Here is a 23324-nt window from a genome sequence, read left to right as displayed (position 1 = left end):
AAGTAATGTTCATTAAATAGTAATATCATGTTCTTTATTAATATTACAGATGTTCTTTAGATATTAAAAAAACATAAAATTAAATGTTCTTTATAAAACTGTTATTTCTTTACAAAAAAAACTGTATGTTCTTTACAAAACAGATACATGTTCTTTCCGTATTTTTTTTTGTCTGTACCTAGCAAGGTACAGGCTGCTGCACCTTAAAATTTTCAATGGATAATTGTTCACAAATCAGCCTATCTTAAAGTAGTTTTACATAAAATTTCCTTATTTTGCCGACTAATGCCTAACTTGCGCAGCATCTAGCCCGGACTCTGGACGAGTCTCGTAATTCAATGCTCCTTTTCCCGGCCTATTCTTGTTAACGACGCACACCCAGCAATTTCATCAGTACGCACAGCACTCCTGCCGGCGACAAATCCACCATTGCTGCCTTCCTATATTACTCAATTCCTACGCTCTCAATCTTCTCTGCCAACCATTTTCCTTCTCTGTTTCTACTCCTTCATCTTCTTCCTCTGCTGCATTCTCTTTCTCCCGTCTGTAAATTAGGTATTTCTCCTCTCTCAATTTCTCTATTTTATGGTAAATTTCAGATTCAAATTAGGGTTTTCTATGCTCCAATTCTTAGCTTTGTATTTTTAATTGTTTTGTTCACTTTAATTCAAATATTAGAGTCGATTTTAGATTTTTCACTGCTTCCAAATCAATACTTTCTAGACAAATTCATCTCAATTTTTTGTTTCAGTGTTCAAATCGGTGATCAAGGCAAGTGCGCTAGTTTCCGCAATAATTCCTGGTGTAAAGTTGTTGTGATTTATTAACATGCCAAAGAATTTCCGGAAAAGGAAAGTTGAGGATGAAGCGGCAGACAATGTTTCAGATGACGAGGAGGATAGAAGGTGCTACTATTCATCATTCCGTATCTTGCTTCTACTGTATATATTTTGCATTTGTTGGTTAGTTACTTTGTATGTTTGCGCATTTTGAAACATTATGTGAATGTTAAAGGTTAGAAATTAGAATATGATTATGTTTGTAGGAGTAAGTGCAGTGTTAATTTCATCTTATGATGTCCCGAACATTTCGGATTACTTGCGTATGCATTCACATTGTTGGTTTGAGTGGGAAATTAAATGATAACAATTGTAAGAGTAAAAACAATGTTAATTACAATTGGTTCCGTCTTTGTTGGGTAGTATTTATATGTTATTCCGTATTCCTGTAGTACGTCGCTATGGGCACTGGGCAGGAGGGAGTATTTCTCTTCAAGCATGTTGCCGTTTCTCTATTCTAAGGTTTGACTTGCAAGTGTTGATTTGAGTAGGTTGGCATTAGAGGAGGTGAAATTGCTACAAAAGCAGAGGGAGAGGAGATCTGGAATTCCTGCTAATTCGATACCACAGACATCTAATGAAGCAACAAAGATAGGCGAAAAAGTCGAGGCTGATGGAGATAAAGAAGAGTTAGTTTTGCAGGATACGTTTGCACAAGAAACTGCTGTCATGATTGAAGACCCCAATATGTATGTTACCTGTCTCGTCTCTTTTCCCACTTCATTTAATTCAGACTGCTTTTTAGATTTGAGCATGCAAGTACACGTTAGAGTTAGTGTTCCTTTTCATGTAAGTATGTACTTTGACATCTTTGTTTTTCTAACATGCTTGCATTCATTTGTTTTGTATGTCAATATTTGATTGTTATTAGTTTTGCAATTTTGGAGTTTGTAGATAAAAGTTATAAAACCTTGATAAAACAAAACTTTTAACCTTGATTAAAGGTATACAACCTCGATTTAGTGCTTGTCTTTATGGGGAGCATATCTCCCAGGTTCTCAATAGTCTACATATATTTTAAAAAGACACATTCTCAGCCTTGCCTACTGTCAAACAACAGGTTAAAGTATATCGACCAAGAGTTAGCCAAGAAAAGAGGCAAGGAACTTGCTGCAATAGAACAATCTGAGAGTGAATTGACTCTTGCTGAAGAAGAGTTATACAAGATTCCGGATCATTTAAAAGTACGTGAACTTCTTATCTGTATTCTGAGTTGTGGCTAATAAAATATTTTGGTGGCCTTCCCTTGGCAATTTATCAATCTTTCCTATTGCATCATCTGCTATCATATTTTGTCTGTTTAGGATTTATTAACTGGTTGTTACAGCTTGTAGTCTTGTTGTATCTTTGCAATTGGTTTCATTTACCTTCTTGTTCTTTATTTTTTAATATATAATATCTTCTCTTTGTTGTAACTTGTAAGGTATTAAATTTTCTTGCTTAGAAACACAATAAAAGTGGTCTATCCTATCGTGTTCTTTGTTAATCTGATGTGGATGTTTTTTTTTTGCTGTACACGCCCCGACAATTTATGATAAGCACATGAAATTTATGATAACCTCTATGTATTGTTGGCTTGTTGCATGGACATGTAAATTGAAAAATGATGCAGTATGTATTAGTATGTGTTCATTGGTATCTCATTCAGAGTTGTAAGCTTATTATGGTAGTGAAAGTTTAGGATTCTATTATTTGAAACTATGACAAATATCTGTACAAATATTTTCTTGTTCCAGTTTTTTAATTAATGTACTGCTTACTATGATGTACTATATGTAGATCAGATAATGCTGTCTAACTCAAAGATTATGGGGTATCTTTAATTAATCTTAACGTTACTCACAATTCTAAGTTAAAAAGAAAGAAATTTCACAGGAGGCCTTATCTTTGTTTTTATAACAAAACAAAAGTTCACTTAAAATTTAAGTGGCTTAAATAAGCAAAAATAAGGTTTAATAAGTTTTGACTAGGGTATAAAGTAGCGTTGAATAAGTTTGGATAAGTCCACATGTAAGCAACAATAAGTTAAAAAGAATTGACCTAAGATGTCCAGTAACTTAATCATTGTTGAGGATGATGGGAAAACTTAAAAAGGATTCGGGGAGATTTTTTTAAAGTTTACTTGCATAGCCTAAAGTTGGAAGTAAAGTAGATGTGAATTATTGCAGATTTGAAGTATTGGGAGTTGGGAGTAGGAACAAGAGAGTTTTGATGAATGAGTTGGGGTTTATGTGCATAACAATTAATTAATTTAAATGCTCCATTAAAGCAAAAACAGATTTGAAAGTTTGAATTAAGAGAGTTTTAATGAATGAGTTTGGGGTTTATGTGCAATTAATTAATTAATGTTAGTTTTTGTTGTTGGCCGGTTGTTGCTCCTAATATATATATAAAAAGTCTTAATGTTAATTTTCATGTGTAATTGTAATCTCTAATTTGATATTCTGCATTTTTGCGTGTTACACCGTTAGACTGTATTGCTTGTATTGCTTTTATGCTTGAGAATAATTATTACAAATGTGCTTTTAGCGGGTCTGGTCATGGGCCGTATTGTTAATTACCCGAAAAAGCGGGTACTCGCTATTAGGGACGTTTGTGGCTTCATGTGTTGTAACTCGAATTTTTTGGATTTTTATGATCTCTAATAGAAATTAGATTAAATTGATAGCCTGCTTCTCTGATTTTAGGTTACTGCCATGACTTTTTCCTCAAATCAACCTCTAAAATTGTCCTCCAGCATTCGTAAAATGAAACTGTACGTGAAAGAAAAAATAAATTTGATGGAATCTTCCATTTTCTACAAACTTGTAAAAATTAATAATTTCAAAGAATCAAGTGTGACTTTGATTCTTGCTTTAGCACGCTCATTTGATGGGGAAAACTCATTTAATTTCAATAGTGATGCTACCGTTTGATTTTGTGTTGAGGAGGTTGCTCTTGTCCTTGGTATTGAAAATACATGGTCTCACTATGCTTCTCTTGATAATGCCAAGTCTCTTGACTCTCTTCTCGAATATATGAAGTATCTTAAGATTGAGTCTGATGAGAAAGAGGGTGAGATGAAAGAGTGTGAGGAGAAAGAGAGTGAGAAGAAAGAGTGTGAGGAGAAGGAGAGTGATGAGAAAAAAAAAAAAGAACTGACTGCAAGGTTAAGGGCTTGGTTGAAGGAAAAAAAAAATTGAAACTGAAAATGATAAAATAGTATTTAGGAAGTTATTGAGCCTTAATGGCGAGTTTGAATGAGGGTTGATCACTTTTGACTAAATCTGGCAAAAATCGACTCGCACCGAAATCCGATGCCAATCCAACCCGCAAACAGTGGGTGCAAACAGTGGGTTTTGACAAAAAAAAATAATAATGACCCGAAACCGTTTTGAACCCTTCAAAGACAACCCCTTTTAACCCGACCCGACCCAACCCAACCCAAAAATCAGTGTTATTGTATCAAACATATCATATTATGGTAAATTTTAGACAAAAACACTTCCAACCATTATAACTTTTGATTTAAAATTATTTTAATTGGACCACAACATTAATTATTTGCCTTAAATTGGCTATTGATGACGATATTTCTTATCATTTGTAATTTTTAGAACGTTTAAAGTACATTTTGGTACTAAAATATGAAAAATCATAGGGTGTTAAAATAGATCTCAACCCGCTGGTCAACCCCACACGAACCCGTTGATACCCAACCTGCTACAACCCGAACCTGAAACTGTTTTACACTAACCGACCTCGGTTGACAACTTTTGACGGTTCATTTTAATTAGATTGAATTGCTAATTTAAATTATGGGCTGGGTTGAATTGTTAATTGTTAATTTATATTTATTGCTAAAGAATTAGATCAAGCAAGCTAATTTGATGATTAAGCAATAAGGCCAAAAGCATACACATTCCACTTGAAGTTTTCATCTCTTAATAATATACCTTTTTAGAATATTTCCCAAACTTGTTAACATTGATTCTTCTAATTTAAACAATAAATTGGCCTGTACAATCACTATCACTCATGCCTGTTAAAATGTGAAGGCCTTCCTTGTTTTACTGACTCTCACCAAAATATATATAGTTAAGTTTGTTGTCATATGAATTGGCAATGTAAATTAATAGTTATGCATGTCAAATCAAGTTGGCATATATCAAATATAACTATGCCAATGTAACTAATCTTTCTATATAAGTCATTGTAAACTCAAAAAAAATATATAACATTATCAATAAAATCTTTTATAAACCCATTATACATATTTATATTTTTATATATATTATGCACAATTAGCACTATATCCTAACAGTTGTATCAAGAGCTAGTACGATCTAGAAGGCTCTAGCACTATTTCCGCGAAGTTAGAAATAATTCATAAAATATAATATTATTTTCCAAAAAAAAAAGGCATTTACAAGCATGATAAACCAATAACAAGTTCCATTATTCAATGGTAGCAACTACGAATATTGGAGCATTCGAATGAAAACTGTCTTACGTGCGTTTGGCATATGGGAAGTTGTTGAATCTGGTATACCAACAACTAAACCAAATGAAGGAGAATCTAGTGTAGGAGGAGTTAATTGGCAAAAGAAGGATGCCGAAGCATTAGCCAAAATTCACCTCGCTACTACAGACTCAGTTTTTTCTCAAATAATGAATGCTACCTCAGCAAAACAAGCCTGGGATACTTTGAAAAGCGAATTTCAAGGGACCCAGAGAATGAAAATTGTCAAATTACAATCTCGTCAACTTGAGTTTGATAATTTGCAAATGAAAAAAGATGAAAGTATAAAAGATTACTATGCAAGAGTAATAGAAATTGTGCAAAAAATGTTATTAACTTTATCAAAAAAGTTTAATCTCATTGCACAAATAATTGAAGAGTCAAAAGATATTACAACATTATCTCTTGCGGATTTTCTTGGTTCTCTACAAATACATGAATAAAAGATGAATATTAGGGATAATGAAACAGAAGGTCCGGAGGGAGCTTTCCAATCAAGGCATAATCCCTCATCATCGAAACTCATAATAATTCAATTCAAGAACAAGAATTCAAACAACAATACAGAGAGAAATCAACAAGGTAATTTTCCTCCTTGCAAAATTTGTAAGAAAACAAATCACGAAGAAAAGAATTGTTGGCACAAGGGAAAATCGCAATGTAATTATTGCAAGAAACTTGGTCATACTGAGAATGTTTGCAGGTTTAAGAAACAACAAGCAAGCGTTTAAGAGACAATTGATGAAGAAGGCTATCTATTCTATGCTAATCAAAATAATACTATAAAAAAATGATTGGCTTATAGATAGTGGATGCACAAATCATATGACAAAGCAATTTGATATATTCACCAGACACATCTATTAAAATCCCTATGAAAATGGGTAATGGATCAAATGGTGAAGTCTGAAGGCAAAGGCACAATTGTCGTTGAGACAAAATAAGGGACAAAGTTCATTAAAGATGTTCTTTATGTCCTTACTTGAATCAAAATTTGCTAAGTGTTCCTCAAATGGTTCAAAATGGATATTCTATCCATATCAAGGATGAATCATGTGCCATATTGGATAAAAAAAAAATCAAGTTGCTAATGTTAAAATGCAACATAAATGTTTTCCTTTAAATTGGCAATATGAAGGAAAAGAGAAGGCAATGCAAGCTCAAGGAGATGAAGCTACATAGCTATGGCACAAACGCTTTGGTCAGAGTAACTTTCAGAATCTAAAACTTCTTTCACAAAAAAAAAAAAATATGGTGTAGGGGATACGAACTATGTCAAACATAATCGGTGTTTGCACTGGTTGTCAATTGGGAAAAATGACAAGACAACCATTTCCCAAGGGACTTGCAAGAAGAGCAACAAAGAAATTATAGCTCGTACATACAGATGTATGTGGTCCAATGAAAACTCCTTCTCTTGATGATATCAAATATTTCATCTTATTTATTGATGATTATTTTAGAATGACATGGGTTTACTTCATGAAAGATCGTTCCGAGGTCTTTAAAACATTCCACAAATTCAAGAATTATGTTGATAAAGAAAGCTCTTCTGAAATCATGAATCTCAGCACATCAGAGTTTAACAAATTTTGTGATAATGAAGGCATACATCAACTCACTGTTCACCACAACAAAATGGTGTGACTGAAAGAAAGAACTGAACCGTTTTGGAGATGGCAAGATTAAAGCTCAAGGATAAGGCAATGCCTAACAAGTTTTGGGCAGAGCAGTTTATACATCCGTGTATCTTCAAAATCGACTCTCAACAAAAGCAATAGAAGGTCGAACACCAATTGAAGCATGGTCTGGATATAAACCATCTTAAGTCATTTAAGGGTATTTGGATGCATATGTTATGTTCATATACCTGATCAAAAGCGTCACAAACTTGATGATAAAGCTGTAAAAGGAATTTTATAGCTCTCAATCTAAAGGATATAGAGTATATAACCCATATACTCATAAAGTATAAGTTAGCACGGATGTAATCTTTGCGAAGGTGCATCATGGAATTGGGAGGAAAATGACATTGATAAAAGATGTGTGACACTACCATTACAACAACAACCACCTAACCTCAAATATCAATTCCAGATAATCAAATAGGTCAACACTCGGGTCAACACTTGCAGGAAGAGCTCGAAAATAATGAGCCGATTTCTCATGGTTTTGAGTATGGTAGCTCTATAGAATCACCTCCAAGGAGGACACGCAAAATCTCTGAAAGAATTCCAGATCTTGATCTCGAAGAATATGAGTTTTGTTGTCTTACAACTCATGAACCAGTAAATTATGAGCAAGCTTCTCAATACGAAGAATGGAGAACTGCTATGAAAGAAGAAATTTGCATGATTGAGAAAAATCAAACATGGGAATTGCAAGATAAGCCACCTAACAAAGATGTCATTGGTGTAAAGTGGATATTCAAAACGAAACTCAATCCAAATGGCTCAATTCAAAAGCATAAAGCCAGGTTGGTAGTAAAAGGATATTCACAACAATTCGGCATCGGTTACAATGAGACATTTGCTCCGGTTTCAAGACAAGATACAGTTAGAGTAATTCTTGCTCTAGCCACACAACGAAAATGGAAAATTTATCAACTTGATATCAAGTCAGCTTTTTTAAATGGATTTCTTGAGGAAGAAATTTATATTGAACAACCTCCAGGTTTTGTAGTGAAAGGTAAAGAAGATAAAGTACTGAGGCTAAAGAAAGCTCTATATGGGCTCAAGTAAGCTCCACGAGCATGGTATAGTCGAATTGATGGTTACTTTATTCAACAAGGATTCAAAAGGAGAGCAAATGAAGCAACATTATACATAAAAATGGATGGAACTTATATCATAATCTTATCACTTTATGTGGATGATTTAATCATTACAGGAAACAATCCAACAATGATAGAAGCATTTAAGCAAGACTTGAAGAAGCAATTTGAAATGACTGATCTTGGTCTAATGAATTACTTTCTTGGCATGGAGATTGAGCAAACAGAAGAGGGGATTTTCATAAGTTAAAAGAAATATGTTGAAAACATCTTAAGAAAGTTTAAGATGGAAAATTGCAAAAAGGTGTCCACCCCTTTAGCCAGAATGAAAAGTTGAGCAAGGAAGATGATTCTGAAGATGCTGATGTCTAACAATGTAGAAGCATAATTGGAAATCTAATATATCTAACAGCTACAAGACCAGATATGATGTATGCAGTAAGCATGCTTGCAAGGTTTATGCAAAAACCAAGCCAGGCACATTTACAAGCAATCAAGAGAGTTCTTTGTTATCTAAAAGGAACCTCATATTATGGAATATGGTACAAGCCCATCAAAAATTCTGAACTAGTTGGATATTCAGATAGCGATTGGGCTGGATCCATAGATGATATGAAAAGCACCTCAGGATATGTATGGAAATGGATATTTTCTTGGTTAAGTCAGAAGCAAGATACTGTGGCTCAATCAACTGCAGAAGCTGAGTATATTGCAGTATGTGCAGCAGCAAATTAAGCAATTTGGCTAAGAAGAATCTTAGCAGAAATGGGTGAAGTTCAAAACAGGCTACAAAAATATTCTGCGATAGTAAATCTGCTATTGCTATTGCTAAGAATCCAGTGCTTCATCGAAAGACTAAACATATAAAAATAAAGTGCAGCTTAATTCACTGTGCCGATATATTCACAAAAGCTCTTTCGAAAACAACTTTCGAGCACTTGAGAGAAAAGCTTGGGATACAAAGGAAGTTCTTCAAGGAGGAGTGTTAAAATGTGAAGGCGTTCCTTATTTTACTCACTCTCACCAAAATCTATATAGTTAAGTTTGTTGTCATATGAATTGGCAATGTAAATTAATAGTTATTCATGTAAAATCAAGTTGGCATATATCAAATATAACTATGCCAATGTAACTAATCTTTCTATATAAATCAATGTAAACTAAAAAAAAATATATATTATTATCAATAAAATCTTTTATAAACCCATTATACATATTTATATTTTTATATATATTATGCACTAGTAGCACTATATCCTAACAATGCCATATCCTTTTGAAAATTCTGTGCTATAGAATAAAATGCATTATAGAAAGAAAAAAATAATCAAAATTCAGATCTAAGACAGATTATTAGTAGGTTTGTGGTAAATTTCCTATTTTCTTTAATAATAAGGATAAAATAAAATAAATTGGGTATAACTAATTGTTACTCTAACATTACTCAATAACCTAACCTTTTTCAATATTTATTTATATTATAGTGATTATCCTAAAAACTTTTGTGTTTGCATGTATTTACATTTGCCTAACTAATAAAAATGATTTACATGTGCTTAAACAATAAAAATCAAATTAACGAGTAAATTTCAAAAAATACCTCCACGATAGGAGCAGCATTATCAAAAACATGTTGGTCCAAGAATTTTTTTTGTAGAGTTCAGCGGTAACAAGGTGGTCAAGGACGGCTTTTGTCCAATTAACCGTGTTGACCACCTCTAAATCATCCTTGGGCTATATAAATTGATAATGAGTAGAGGGGATTACAATTGGTCAATGATGTAAAGGCTTAATAACTTCCTAAATACTATTTTATCATTTTCAGTTTCTATTTTCTTTTCCTTCAACCTAGCAGTCCTCACTTCTTTTAATTTTTTATTCACATCACTCTCTTTCTCCTCACACCCTTTCTTCTCACACTCGTTCTCTTTACACTCTTTCTCATCAGACTCAATCTTAAGATACTTCAGATACTCGGGAAGAGAGTCAAGAGACTTGGCATTATCAAGAGAAGCATAGTCGGTCCCAGTATTTTCAATGCCAAGGACAAGAACAAATCTTCAACACAAAATTGAACGGTAGCATCACTATTGAAATTAAATGAGTTTTCCCATTAAATGAGCGTGCTAAAGCAAGAATCAAAGTCGCACTTGATTCTCTGGAGTTATTAATTTTTACAAGTTCGTAGAAAATGGAAGATTCCATGAAGTTTATTTTTTAATGCTGGAGGACAATTTTAGAGGTTAATTTGAGGAAGAAGTCATGACAGTAACCTAAAATCGGAAAAGTAGGCTATCAATTTAATCTAATTTCTGTGAGAGGTCATAAAAATTCAATTACAATACATGAAGCCTCAAACGTCCCTAATAGTGGGTACCCGCTTTTTTGGGTAATTAATAATACGGCCCACTAAAAGCACATTTGTAATAGTTATTCTCAAGCATAAAAGCAATACAATCTAACTTGCAGAATTGCAAATTAGAGATTACAATTACACATGAAAATTAACATTAAGATTTTTTTTATTTATATAAGTAGCAACAACCAGCTAACAATTAAAACTAAAATTAATTAATTAATTAATTGCACATAAACCCCAACTCATTTATCAAAACTCTCTTAATTCAAACTTTCAAATTTGTCTCTTGTTTCTTTCGCTTTAATAGAAGCATTTTAATTAATTGCTTGTTATGCACATAAACCCCAACTCATTCATCAAAACTCTCTGGTTCCTACTCTCAACTCCCAATACTTCAAATCTGCAATAATTCACATCTACTTTACTTCCAACTCTAGGCTATGTAAGTAAACTTTAAAAAAATTCCCTGAATCCTTTTTAAGTTAAACCATCATCCTCAACAATGATTAGATTAAGTTACTGGATATCTTAGGTCAATTCTTTTCAACTTATTGTTGCTTACATGTGAACTTATCCGAACTTATTCAACATTACTTTATACCCTAGTCAAAACTTATTAAACTTTATTTTTGCTTATTTAAGCCACTTAAATTTTAAGTGAACTTTTGTTTTGTTATAAAACAAAGATAAGGCGAAAAGAGCACATCCTCCGGTGAAATTTCTTTCTTTTTAACTTAGAATTGTGAGTAACTCTAAATGAGATGCCATGAACACATACTAATGCATACCGCATCATTTTTCAATTTACATGTCCATGCAACAAGCCAACAATACATAGAGGTTAATAGTCATCTAGTAAAAATTTCTGTACAAAACCAAGATCAAATAAAATGAACCAAACCAACCACATGAAAACATTATGTGCATCTCAGTTAGCCCTTTATAGCAACCTAGATTTTTCAGCAAATATTAATCACTTTTTTTTTGCTGATCATGATTTATCATAACCCATCATCCTTAGTTTAAATTCTTATTCTTAAATCCATCTCCATCCTTATCAACCCCTTTAATCATAAGATTACACTCCTTAAGACTGCAATCAGCAAAACCTAACCTCTTTAGTACATGATGCAACCCCTCTTAATCCATTCCTTTCCATTACATTTAGGATAGGAAAAATTGATTCTAATAATCCCACCTTTGGTCGGTTCGTTGATAATAATCCCACCTATTGATTATTATTTAATAATCTCACCTTTTGGTGTCATATTCTTCTAATAGTCCCTAACCTATTGGTAACTGGTTAGATAGGTTAACATGACACATGTCCTTTCGTGATTCGTCCAAATATATAATTTTTATTTATAAAAAAATTAAAACTTAATTCCCCTTTCCTCTTTCCTTTCTTTCCCATTAATCCATTATCCTCCATTAATGCCGGTGAAACCTTCATAAAAAAAATAAAAAATAAAAAAATAAAAACCAAACACTCAGCCACCTCACCTCCTCCACTGAAATCGGGCACCCACACGTAAAATCCGACCCACGATACCCCCCCATTGACCCACCCACAAAAGCCCCACCCACGTAAACGGCCGGCCATCTCCACCTACAAACCAACTTCCCCTACCTACGAAAAACCTTACCCAAGATCGACCAGCCACCCACGAAAGACGAAACTCCTACCCAAGACCGACTAGCCATCCAGCCCACGAAACCCTCATCCCCCGAAATTTCTTCCCCCAGGAAATTGATTTTATTGCTTGAAACCCGACGACCGACGCCTACAAGTAATGAATTTCCTTGAGATATAAGTACACTGCTACCATTGTTGTAGGAAGAGAGAGAAATTAAGGTGGGATTGGAAGGGGAGGGGAGGAGAGAGAATTAGGGCTAATTGACTATGGAGATGATGGAGATAAGAGAGTAAAAAAAATTACCTATTCTTTAGGTTAAAGGTCACTAAGGACCATTAAAAGAAGATGACCCCTAAAGGGGAGATTATTAGATAAGAATTAATAGGTGGGATTATTATTTGTAAACCGGATAAAGGTGGGATTATTAGAATCAATTTTTCCTTTAGGATAACCATACCAAACACCCCCTAAGGTTACTAATTGAACAAATTTGTTCAATTACATTAATTCTATAATTCCAAATCACTTGAGAAAACCAAATCATATATAAAAAAAATACAAGTAAAAAAAACCACTATTGATTACAAAATACAGAAATCAAAAGAAAAAAAAAGAGGCCATAAAATCAACAAGTGTTGGGTGCTCAAATCTCTATCTCTCTCTCTCTCTCTCTCTCTCTTTTTTCCCCACATAAATATTACTTACTACCTCCGTTTCGTATTAGTTGCAACTTTGGAATATTTTATATCTCACAAATAATACCCCAAAGTTGCAACTAATAAGAAACGAAGGTAGTATATTTTTTTAAAATATTTTTTATAAGGAACATATATAAATTTTATATATAATATGGATAAATTTTGTGTCCTCATGCCCGAGTCCAAATCTCGAATAGAGTCCCATGTCCTAAATTTTTGGAATTGCCTTACCAGACACTAGGATCTGCCCCCATATCCATACTTGGCACTATTAGGCGAGTCCTTGTAACATAGCTCAGTGATCACTTTGCTTGTGGCAGTAAAAGAAAGAGAGGAAGGAATATGTGAAGTGAGGAAGAATAAAATAATCCACAACAATTGCCCTTTGAACTACATTTTACGTTTACTTTATTGTCCTTTTGGTTGCTACTCTGAACTATACATTACTCTTTTTTGATCCATTTGGGGGGAGGGGGAGGGGTTAAAGTAGAAGCTTTACCCTACCCATTAACCACTTGTTCATGGCTCCCTCATCCAATCATCCTCCTAGGCTCCTACCGTCCTTTCTCAAATCAACGACCAATTAATAAAGCCTCACATAACCAATAGAGCAATATTTCACTATTTCATGCCTAGTGTCGGCTAAATCAATCATCTTTCAAGTGCACATTTTCTTAATGTTCATTTGATTGATTTTTAATAAGCTTTCAAAGTGGCAAATTCTGTTTAGTAATTAATCCTCCGTCTTATGTGGAGATTATGATTTTGACAATGAGATAGGTCTACTGGTCTTGTGATGATTGGTGGGGGGAGGAAGGTAGGGCTAGACCAACTAGTTTTTGTGTACCAATAAACCATTTATCTTAAGTTTGGGTAGTTGTCTCCTTTACTTTCAAGTTTATCCTCTTATTACCTAATATTATGATTAATGTTTCTCTAAGATGAAATCTGTTTGTGTTAGATGTTTTCATGTTACTTGGCTTTTTTCAACCCAACATAAGTTCAGATTAGTTTCAGTTAGGACTACTCCTTATAAATTTACCACAGAAATAAACTCATATTTCAGGTGAATAAAATCAAATTCTTAGGGGGCGTTTAGTATGGGGTATTTAGGAAATGGTAAGGGAATCAAAATGGTTGATTCCTTTTGCTGGTGTTTGTACTCCCATTATGTCATTCCATTTCCCCTCTCAGTTACTTTTTAGGCAATGCTTGGATTGGTAGTAATATATTAAGGGGGTAATAAAAGTCCAACTTGAAAAAAAAAAATTAATTAGAGGTGTTGTAGGAGTTAAGATGTTTACAAATGAAATAGGGTAGTTGTGCCATGAGGAAAAGAGTGAGATGGTGGAACTATTACCCTCATAATCAAGGTGATAGATACACACCTTACCCCTAGTGTAACTATTACCCCCAATTGGGGATAATAGTTCTTCTTTCATCATCTCATACCAAACAATCACTATATAATTTTCCTTACAATCACACCATCACTATCTCCTCCTTCCTATTCACTTTCATTTTCCTTACTTTGTCTTGTTTGGCAAAACTAGCGCTAAAAGGGGCAAGTAGATGTTAAAGTAGCGAGTAACCTTCAAATAGTAGTGGGTAGAGGTTAGTTGTTAATGTACCGGTTAATAGTATGAGTGTTTGGTAAAATAGCTGTTGAAATATTAAATACGATAAAAATACAATATTTATAAAAGTAAACAAAATATGTCAAAAGCTACCAGCTACCTTCAAATGCTAATATTATTAAAATTTGACAAAAGCTACCTCTACCGCTAGCTGCCACATGAATCGCTAACTTACTAAACACACATATTTTTTCTTACTAGTGTTTTGACTTGGTTCAAATGCTAACCACTACTTAAAACGCTACTGCCAAACAAGGCCTATGACTTTTATTACCCTAGTAATACATATTCTTCAATCCAAGCATGCCTAGTTTTCCATGTTGATCCCTCCCTCCCAAGGGTATTAGGACTCCCTTTATTTAACCGCCACCACGTCACCACTACTGCCGCCTTTACCAATGCACCACTGGGTTACTCGGACATGGCATTTTTGCCGTCATACTCGGGTCCGGATCCGGGTATGAAATCCGTTCCGGACACGTCACTTTGCTCTCGGGTGCGGCAAGGTTGTCGTGAAAAGGTTTTTCATAGCAAGGAGACCTTGAAAGCATTGGTTGAAGCTGTTGGAGGAAGATGAAGGATTTGTTTTTTTATTCTTTTATCTTTAATTAATAAGTTTTGTGGTTTCCCTGTACATTTATTTTTTAAAAAAAACTGTGGTTTCCCAAGGTAAGCTTTTTTGTACTGTATAGCAGTACAAAGATGGTAAGAAGGCTTTTTTTAAAGGATATAAAAGCTTTGTGTACTCATGTTTTGTTTTACTCCGTAATTGTTATTTTGGTTTGGCTTCCTAAACAAGCTTTCCCACTTATTTAAAAAATACGGTGTATGTATTAGTTATGTAATCAATTTTAATGAATATGTTTAATTTTGTTGTACTAATTATCTGTTATTATTTTTCTCTTAAAAAATTCATTGCCGTATCCGTGCCCGAGTCCAAAGTTAAGCCAGTGTCCCCGTGTCCTAAATTTTTTAAAATGACGTATCGGACACTCGGATCCGTACCAATATTGGATACCCGTACCCGTGTCAATGTAACATAGACCACTGCCTTATGCCTGCACCCCATTGCCACCACCTCAGTACGATATTGTCGTTGCCTCGCCACCCATCCACCACAAAACTCACTACCACCCTAGAATATTTACCCCCACTTATTGAAACCACAAATTATCCACCCCTATCACCTGAAACCCAATCCCCACCAACCGAAAAGCCACCCTACCCTCGAAAGCATAACCCTACCACCCAAAAACTACTCCACCCCTGAAAATACAACCCACCCTCATAAACTTAACCTACCCAAAAACCCACCCTACCACCGATTAGCGATTACACCCCAAAACCAACCAAAAAGCCACCCTAACCACACCCTTAACACCCGAAACCCCCATAACCTAGCTTAGATTTAGAAAAAAAAAAAAAAAGTTTAAAAGAAAAAGGGAGTGAGAAAAGTAAGGTGGGTGGCGGTGGCAACAAGGGGAGGGGTGGTGAAGAAGTCGGTGATTTAGGAGGGAGGGGCACCGGAAGAACCGAAAAATTAATGGGGCAATGATATTTGTATGGTGGTTTTCTGATTTTAGAGTGTTGTCGTGGTTGAAAGGAAGGGAAATGGTTGTTTATAACAAACAATTACATTAATCTGAGTGTTTTTGTTTCCATTCTCCTTGTTTCCCTTTCTTATGCTCATTCCCATTCCCTTTGTTAACCCCAAAGGCCCCTTAATGTTTGTTTCTTACATTAACTAATGATGGAAGTCATGGAATGATGATAATGTGTTGTTATTCAATTTCCAATTTGATGAATACTTTCTTCATCATACATATATGGGATTGTAAAAGCACCTATTTTAAGTTTCCTTAGGTTGTTGTAGTTGGAGCTAATCTTGATAGAATTTATAGGTGATTGTAGGCTTGTAGCTTTTACTCCTTTGTTATTTCTATGGATCTAGCTCATTTTCCCATTGAAATTATCTTTGAAGTATAATACTACATCCTACTAGAAAGTTAGCCGGTCCTTTTTTTTTTTTGACAAAAATCAAGATCTCCACTTTTTCAAATGAAAAATATAGGAATTGTGTCGGGATTTATGCAGAAAAAGAGAGTTTAATTATCGATAGGTGTGTTGCGTATCTGACGAAAATAATCTTACAAGACCACTATTAGGTAAATAGGCAAGTAAGGATTGAATCCCAAGAGACTATGGTTTGACGGATTAACCAGACTCAAGTAAATGCTAAGCAAGTAACTAAAATAATACTGGAATTAACTAAAGAACTAATCAAAACAATTTAATCTAAGTAATAAAATAAATCAAATGCTAAAAACATCCAAGATCAAGCATCACCACGAATACAATTAATGCAATAATCGCTCTACCCCTAACACATAATACAATCAACGAGAGGAAAAGTAATCCCTGGAAAGTACCAAAGGTCTCTCGTTTTATCAATGGCTTCCCTAATCACAATCAAGCCTACTCTGGTGGAATCATGCAAATTAGAGACATTAAACACATTACTCTAACTTCCTAATCATCCATGCAACTATTCTCGTGATGAACTTCAAACTCTTAATTGATCTATTCAAATCCGTTAAAACCCAACTCTCGCTGCGATTAAAACAAAGGAACAATGACAATACTAATTATCTTTAATCTAGTATTGGCATAATCACAATCACTTAAGCATGTCAATTGTAATTATCATTAAAGAATTTAAAGAAATAATTCATACATCAATCATATTCGGGTTTTGCTAGATCTTAGAATAAGAAAACTACTTACTCATGATAATAAAAAGAACAAGAATTAAAGAAAACATAATTAATAATAAAAGAAATTTAAAGAGAGTAAGAAAATATCAAATCTTGAATTGTAATGGAAAATAAGTAATACATAGAAAACTAGGTCTAAGAGTTCATAAAATAAATTTAAGGAAATAAAGAAGTATTTATACTCAAGTAGAAAAACCTAGACAAAAGATAGAAATTTTCATAAATTCTAAAATAAGAGTCCACGGACATGCCAAAATAAGGCACGTCCGTACGTGCCTGACCGCACGCGTATAAATCTTCTTCGATAGGGCACCTACGTGCCCGCATATAGGCACGTACGTGTCCGCATATAGGCACGTACAACAACTCCATGAAATCTTCCGCAACAGCACGGATGTGCCCCCTTCCAAAGTTGAGGCAGTAGCTTCACAAAATTTTTCATCAACCCGTGCCTGCAGTCCATGCCCGCACAAAGGCATGGACGCCTTACTCGGGCACGGACGTGCCTCCATCGAGCACGGACATGCTTGGCTTTTTTCTTCTTTTCTCAGCTTCTTTACTTCCTCTACTAAGCATGTCCATGCCTTATCCAACATGGAGGTGCTTGACTAGAATACTGCTCCAAATGAAAACATTATAAAATATCCAAATTAGCTCCGTTAACCCTACCCATAAAAGCACAAAATCATTGCAACTAAATCTTATCATGCCAATATGAACCAAAATCAACTAAACTAGACTCAAAAACTAAATAAAAAGACTTTAAAAATACGCATAATACATGATATATCTATTACTTTATTGCCCGTGTAATTAAAGGATAAGGAGAAGAGAGAACCTGTTATTCTAGTATTTGAGAGCCAAAACCCCACTTCCCCTTGGCCTCCTACAACCAACACCCTTCCCAAACTGACCATGTCCCTGCCACAAAAGCACCACTCTACCCTGCGGTCACAACCACACCACTTTCATTGGCCTACATTAACCCCCAACACACCCCCACCCCATAATGAACCTTGCCATTCCCACTACCATCAGGCTCACTTAGACCCTTACTCAAAACCATCGCCACCAGCTTTTAGAAATCAGCTAATAGGAAACAAATTATTCAACAAGTAACAACAAACAAAAATAAACAAACCTAGATCTGAAATTTACAGTAATAGCAAGCTTCTACCACTGGATACCTAAGGTGCTTCACCTGGGTTGCTTGGGTCTCTACCGGCGTTGTGGGTTGCTTGGATTTTCAACGGATGAAATTTTCATGACCTTTTGATGAATGGCAAAATTGAAGGGGTTTAATGGTGGAAAATTGAAGGATAGCCCTACAAAGGCAATGCCTTTTAAGTTTAATCTTAGGAGCAATGATGCTAAAGATTAAAAACTAATTGGGAACTTGATAAAGTTTGTTCAAGCAAAAGCTGAACAATCTACTTTTATTTCATACATGTCCCGGTTTAATTGTTGACACATGACTAATATATAGGAAATATAAAACTAACTTGCTTGCCTTGCCAACAAACTAAATAAGAAAGCCTTAATAATAATATTTAATGAACCTTGATGGCCCACTAACTAACCATATGAAGTATAACTTTGAAAGCCCAACATTCCATAACTAATACTAATACAAGATAAAAAAATAAAATAAAAAATAAAATAATAATACATGTAAAACCTTGGCCCCACTTTAAGAGTAAGGCAAAACCAAGAGAATACATAAATAAAGTAATAAAGATCGATACTTATAAGAATAGGTCTTGATTCACTTCATTGTGTGTGCATGAGAGAAAGAGAGGAGTGAGAAAATTTATGTTACATGGACTTGGGAACGGGTGTCGAACACGGATACATGTCCAAGTTTCTAATCCGGCAAGTTCCAAAATTTTAGGACACGAAGACTTTGTCTGATATTTGGACACGGGTACGGGGACACTTCAATACGTTACTTAAATTTATGTAAATAATTTATACATTAAAAAAACTTTAAAATTTTCATTACGTCCACCCTTATGTTTTTATTTTAATTCTTTCCTTGGTAAATTCTCCCAATATTACAGTCTTCTTCTCCCCATCTTCTCTATAGTAATGGTGGTCTTTGAACAAGATGTGTTTTTCTTTCAAGTTTCTCTTTTTTCCTCTCCACTTCTAATGGAAATGTCCGAGTGCACAATAAAGGGTTGGGCACGTGTCTTGTGTATTCACGGACACTTCGCAATTTTAGCCGTGTCCGATTAACATAGGAGAAAATTAAGGGCCAATTAGAAACTGATGTTGTGTTGTTAGTTTTCATTGTGGCAGTGGAGAAAACATGTAGATGATGGTGGTTGTGGTTTGATGTTCAATTTTGGAGATAGCTTTGGTGGTGTTTAGGTTTCTTTGTGAAAGTCCCTTGGGAGGAGAGAGAATGAAACAGGAGTTGGCCTGGTGGGTTAAAGATGAAATAATGGGCGATGGTGTTTTTGGTAATTAAAATTAAAATGGTTGGAGGTTGAAGATGTAGAAATCAGCTAGGTTGCACAGAAACAGATACGGGTACAAAAACGAGTACGGATACAGGGATGAAAAATGGCAATTACAGCTACTTTACCTTTCACCAATTGAAATGTTAGATAATTTTATAATTTAGTTTAAACAAAAAAAAAATATAAAAAAATTAAAAAAATAAAAAAAATAATCTTCCTCGGTTTCAGTTATGGCTGCTTGGAGATCGCCGACCACTAGTGCCCTCTGCAAGTGGTCGCCTCCAAGGAATCGTGAGTCGCAAAATTGTAGGTGGCTTCTTCAATTTTTAGGGATTTCAAGAAATCAAAATCAGGTAAGTAAAATTGGGGTGTTTTTAAAAAAAAAGTGGGTTGGACTTCTATTGGGGACGTCGGAAATGGAGGTGATCCGTCCCCGAAACGTTTATGAAGGTGCTCCAAGCCATCCCCAAATTTTCTTCCCGTACCACTTTTCAAGGGTACGCCTTGGGGACGTATCCAGGACATACCCGTACTGTGCCCGTCCCCGGTACGGAAACGGCAGGAGGTTGGTGTACCCATGCATCATTGGAAATCAGTGGTTGTGGATTGATAAGATAAGTCAGTAGGTTTGTTTGATAAGTTGGGTAATTCAATGCGTGTGGTTATATATATTGATTGAAGTGGTAACTTGATGTTTAGTTAGATGGCAATGGGTATTTATAGCAGGATAATCTTGGTTATCTACGGCTATTAAATGAGGTAATTTTAGAAGTATTGCATGACTTGCATCTGCTTCCAAACTTTACTTGTAGGACAGTTTCATTTTGTAAAACAGAAGATGTATTATGTGTGCTCCTGCAAACGTTTGATTGAATGGAATTGTAATTTCAATGTTTTCACAATCATTGTCATTTAGCAGAGAAAATTAATGAGAAATCTGTAACAATCTCATTTCATCTCAATTCTGCCTGGTTAGGTGAAAAAGAGAAATTCGGAAGAAAGCTCTACTCAGTGGACCACTGGTATTGCAGAAATACAGCTTCCTATCGAGTATGTTAACTCTATTCTCCAAATACCTTGTCCATCTGGAAAACATCATCTTATGTGTGATTCATTTTCTAATTGCAGGTTTAAGTTGAAAAATATCGAGGAAACTGAAGCTGCCAAAAAGCTTCTGCATGAAAAGAGATATACAGGTCAGACCAAGAAAGAATCAACCAATTCTTTGAATCACAATGCTGATTATTTCCAGCGTGGGAAAGATTATGCTGAAAAACTTAGGAGAGGTTTGTCACCACCACTTCTGTTATTGATACTCTGTCAGTAGTTTATTTTCTTAAGGTTTTCACACTGTAGAGTTAATTCAGTGGGTTTTTTTTCCCTGTAACTCTGTTGAAAAGTAATAGAGCTTTTTTAAAAACAATAAATTTTTTCACCTTGGTTGAGACAGGAGCCAAAAGCCCTTTCCTTGAAATGTTCTTGTATAATTGCTGTCAGTATTTAGTTTGAAAGAACTTTTCTAAGCTAAACTGGCTGGATTTTTTGCAGATCATCCAGAGCTGTACAAGGATAGAGGAACAGAGGATAGTGGAGCGGGTTCAAGGCCCAGTGACAGTGGTGCAGAACCAGCTGGGAGAAGGCTTGCAGCAACAGATGAGCTTATGCTTGAACGCTTCAGGAAACGAGAACGACAACGTGGAATGAGGAGATGAGATTAGCTAGCACGGCCAAATTCGTTGATTTAGTAGATCAGCGAGTGTTGTGTAACTTGTAGTGTAAGGATCATCTCAAGTTTTCTTTGATAATTCTTTTTTGGGCCAATTATTTGTAACATATGAGATATGACCTTTTTGCTAGTTTGTAATTTTTATTGCCATTTCAAGCTTATGAAATCATGATAGACAATAAGAAACCACACTTATAATTATCTGCTAACAATATCAACGACTAATATCTCCCTTTGCAACATTGCTTTAGAATACTCCAACCTTTTGTTGATTGTCTGAAAATAATCCAATCTTTAGATTATTCTAGAATAATCCGACCTTAAAGGGGTATTATCTCATAACAAACCTTAATAACCGATTACCTAGAATCCTAGATTATTGTTCTTTTTTTTTTTTTTTTTTTTTTTTTTCTTTTTAAGTTGAAACAATTTCTTATTTTTATTCCCTAAAATAAAACCCAACACCACCCCCATTACCTTCCCATGCCATCATCAAGCATAACCGTTGCCACCTTACCAAACTAACCACCTCACCACCCTTCCTACCGCCCATAGCACCCTCCAAACACCAAAGCCACATTCCAACCACCACCATAACCAATATCTGAGCCGCATCCATTGAAGCATACTGTGAGGTTTTAACAACCTACACCTTTTTGTCCACTCCATCACAAAAACCACCTCCACTTACACCTTTTGACCACCACCAACACCATTTGACCATTCCATAAAAAAAAAAAAAAAAAAAAAAAAAAAAAAAAAAAAAAAAAAAAAAAACTACTTTAATTCTCTTTTCAAGGATATGAAATAGCGCGATTAACCTTGAACCTAGCCCTCCCCTTTTTCATCATCACCCGTTCTCTCTCTCTCTCTCTCTCTCTTCATAATTTCTTTTTCCTCCATTAATATTTCTCAAAGTTCCTTGAAATTAAGCAACAAAAAATATATTATAGAAATCTAGTAAAAGATGATAAAGAAACCGTTATCATCGATAAGTTATCTAGTGAAAATAGGCTTTTTGGTGGGGCTGTGGAGGATGAGATATGGGATTTAGACGGACATGGAGGAAAGAGATGATTTTCTGGCGGAGATCAAGGAACGAAAGAGAAAAAGGAGAAGGTAATATTGTACTATCAGTCTACGTACCATTGGAGGGGAGGAGAGAGAAAATAGGAGAGGTTTTTTTTTTTTAAAAAAATATTAATTAGTAAATTCAGAAGGATAAAAGTAAAAATATAATTAAAATTAAAATAAATAAATAAATTAAACCAATGAGAAAGTGACACATGGATTGGTAACCGATTAAAATGGGTTGGTGACATGGGCTGAGGTTGCTACGAGCTGAGTAAATGGGTATCAAGGGTTAGGTTATTCAAGAATAATCGAAATGTTAGATAAGAAAATGGGTATTATGAAGCCTAAAGTTCCTTCAAGGTAGACTTATCTTTCTTAGCAAAATTTTAAAATGAGCCCTTATTTTCTTCCTTCTTTCTTGAAATCTTCGTGGTCACCGAACTAGTTGTTAGAGACAATGTCTCCTTAGTTGAATTTTTTGAGGACTTGTTACTTCATAGCACTCTTTTTCTTTCACTTCCCCAATCTAAAGATATCCCTTTATTCTTTTTGATATAATTAATTGAAATATTTAAACTTTATACCCTATTGGATATAACGAACATAAATCTCAATTTATACCGTTACAATAGAGATTTCAATCATGCATTATTTACACTCCAAATTTGGAGCATGCTAATGTTGATGTAATCAATGACATGCTATTTTGTCCATTCACCCCTACCACCTAAGGTAGCTAGCAAATTTGCATCCAACTAGCCCTACAAATCAACACAAGTTCTTCAGGTGCATTTTGTCCGTACTCTTATGCATCGTAGGAAACTTCCTAGAACGTCACTCA

At 34.7% G+C, this 23324-nt stretch overlaps 1 protein-coding gene across 1 annotated transcript; it reads left to right on the top strand.

Moving 5' to 3' along the window:
• The first annotated feature begins 286 nt into the window (after positions 1-286).
• Positions 287-21831, top strand: LOC110686145 (uncharacterized protein C9orf78 homolog). The gene is made up of 7 exons (XM_021862734.1): positions 287-555; positions 752-905; positions 1331-1528; positions 1900-2023; positions 20660-20733; positions 20812-20969; positions 21232-21831. The coding sequence occupies exons 2-7, from the start codon at positions 829-831 to the stop codon at positions 21393-21395; spliced, it is 795 nt and encodes a 264-aa protein (XP_021718426.1). The 5' UTR covers positions 287-555; positions 752-828; the 3' UTR covers positions 21396-21831.
• The last annotated feature ends 1493 nt before the right edge of the window (positions 21832-23324 follow it).

Source organism: Chenopodium quinoa, unplaced genomic scaffold (genome assembly GCF_001683475.1).
Source record: "Chenopodium quinoa cultivar QQ74 unplaced genomic scaffold, ASM168347v1, whole genome shotgun sequence".
In the NCBI taxonomy this organism is placed as follows: Eukaryota; Viridiplantae; Streptophyta; class Magnoliopsida; order Caryophyllales; family Amaranthaceae; genus Chenopodium; species Chenopodium quinoa.
Note: the sequence above shows the minus strand (reverse complement) of the source record. Positions and strands in the feature narration are given on the sequence as shown.

Bases quoted from the DNA above. Each gene is read 5' to 3' on its own strand.
- LOC110686145 (XM_021862734.1), top strand. From the start codon at position 829: ATGCCAAAGAATTTCCGGAAAAGGAAAGTTGAGGATGAAGCGGCAGAC. The intron at 20,734-20,811 runs GTATGTTAACTC...TTCTAATTGCAG, and splicing joins GAAATACAGCTTCCTATCGA to GTTTAAGTTGAAAAATATCG. The intron at 20,970-21,231 runs GTTTGTCACCAC...GATTTTTTGCAG, and splicing joins TGCTGAAAAACTTAGGAGAG to ATCATCCAGAGCTGTACAAG.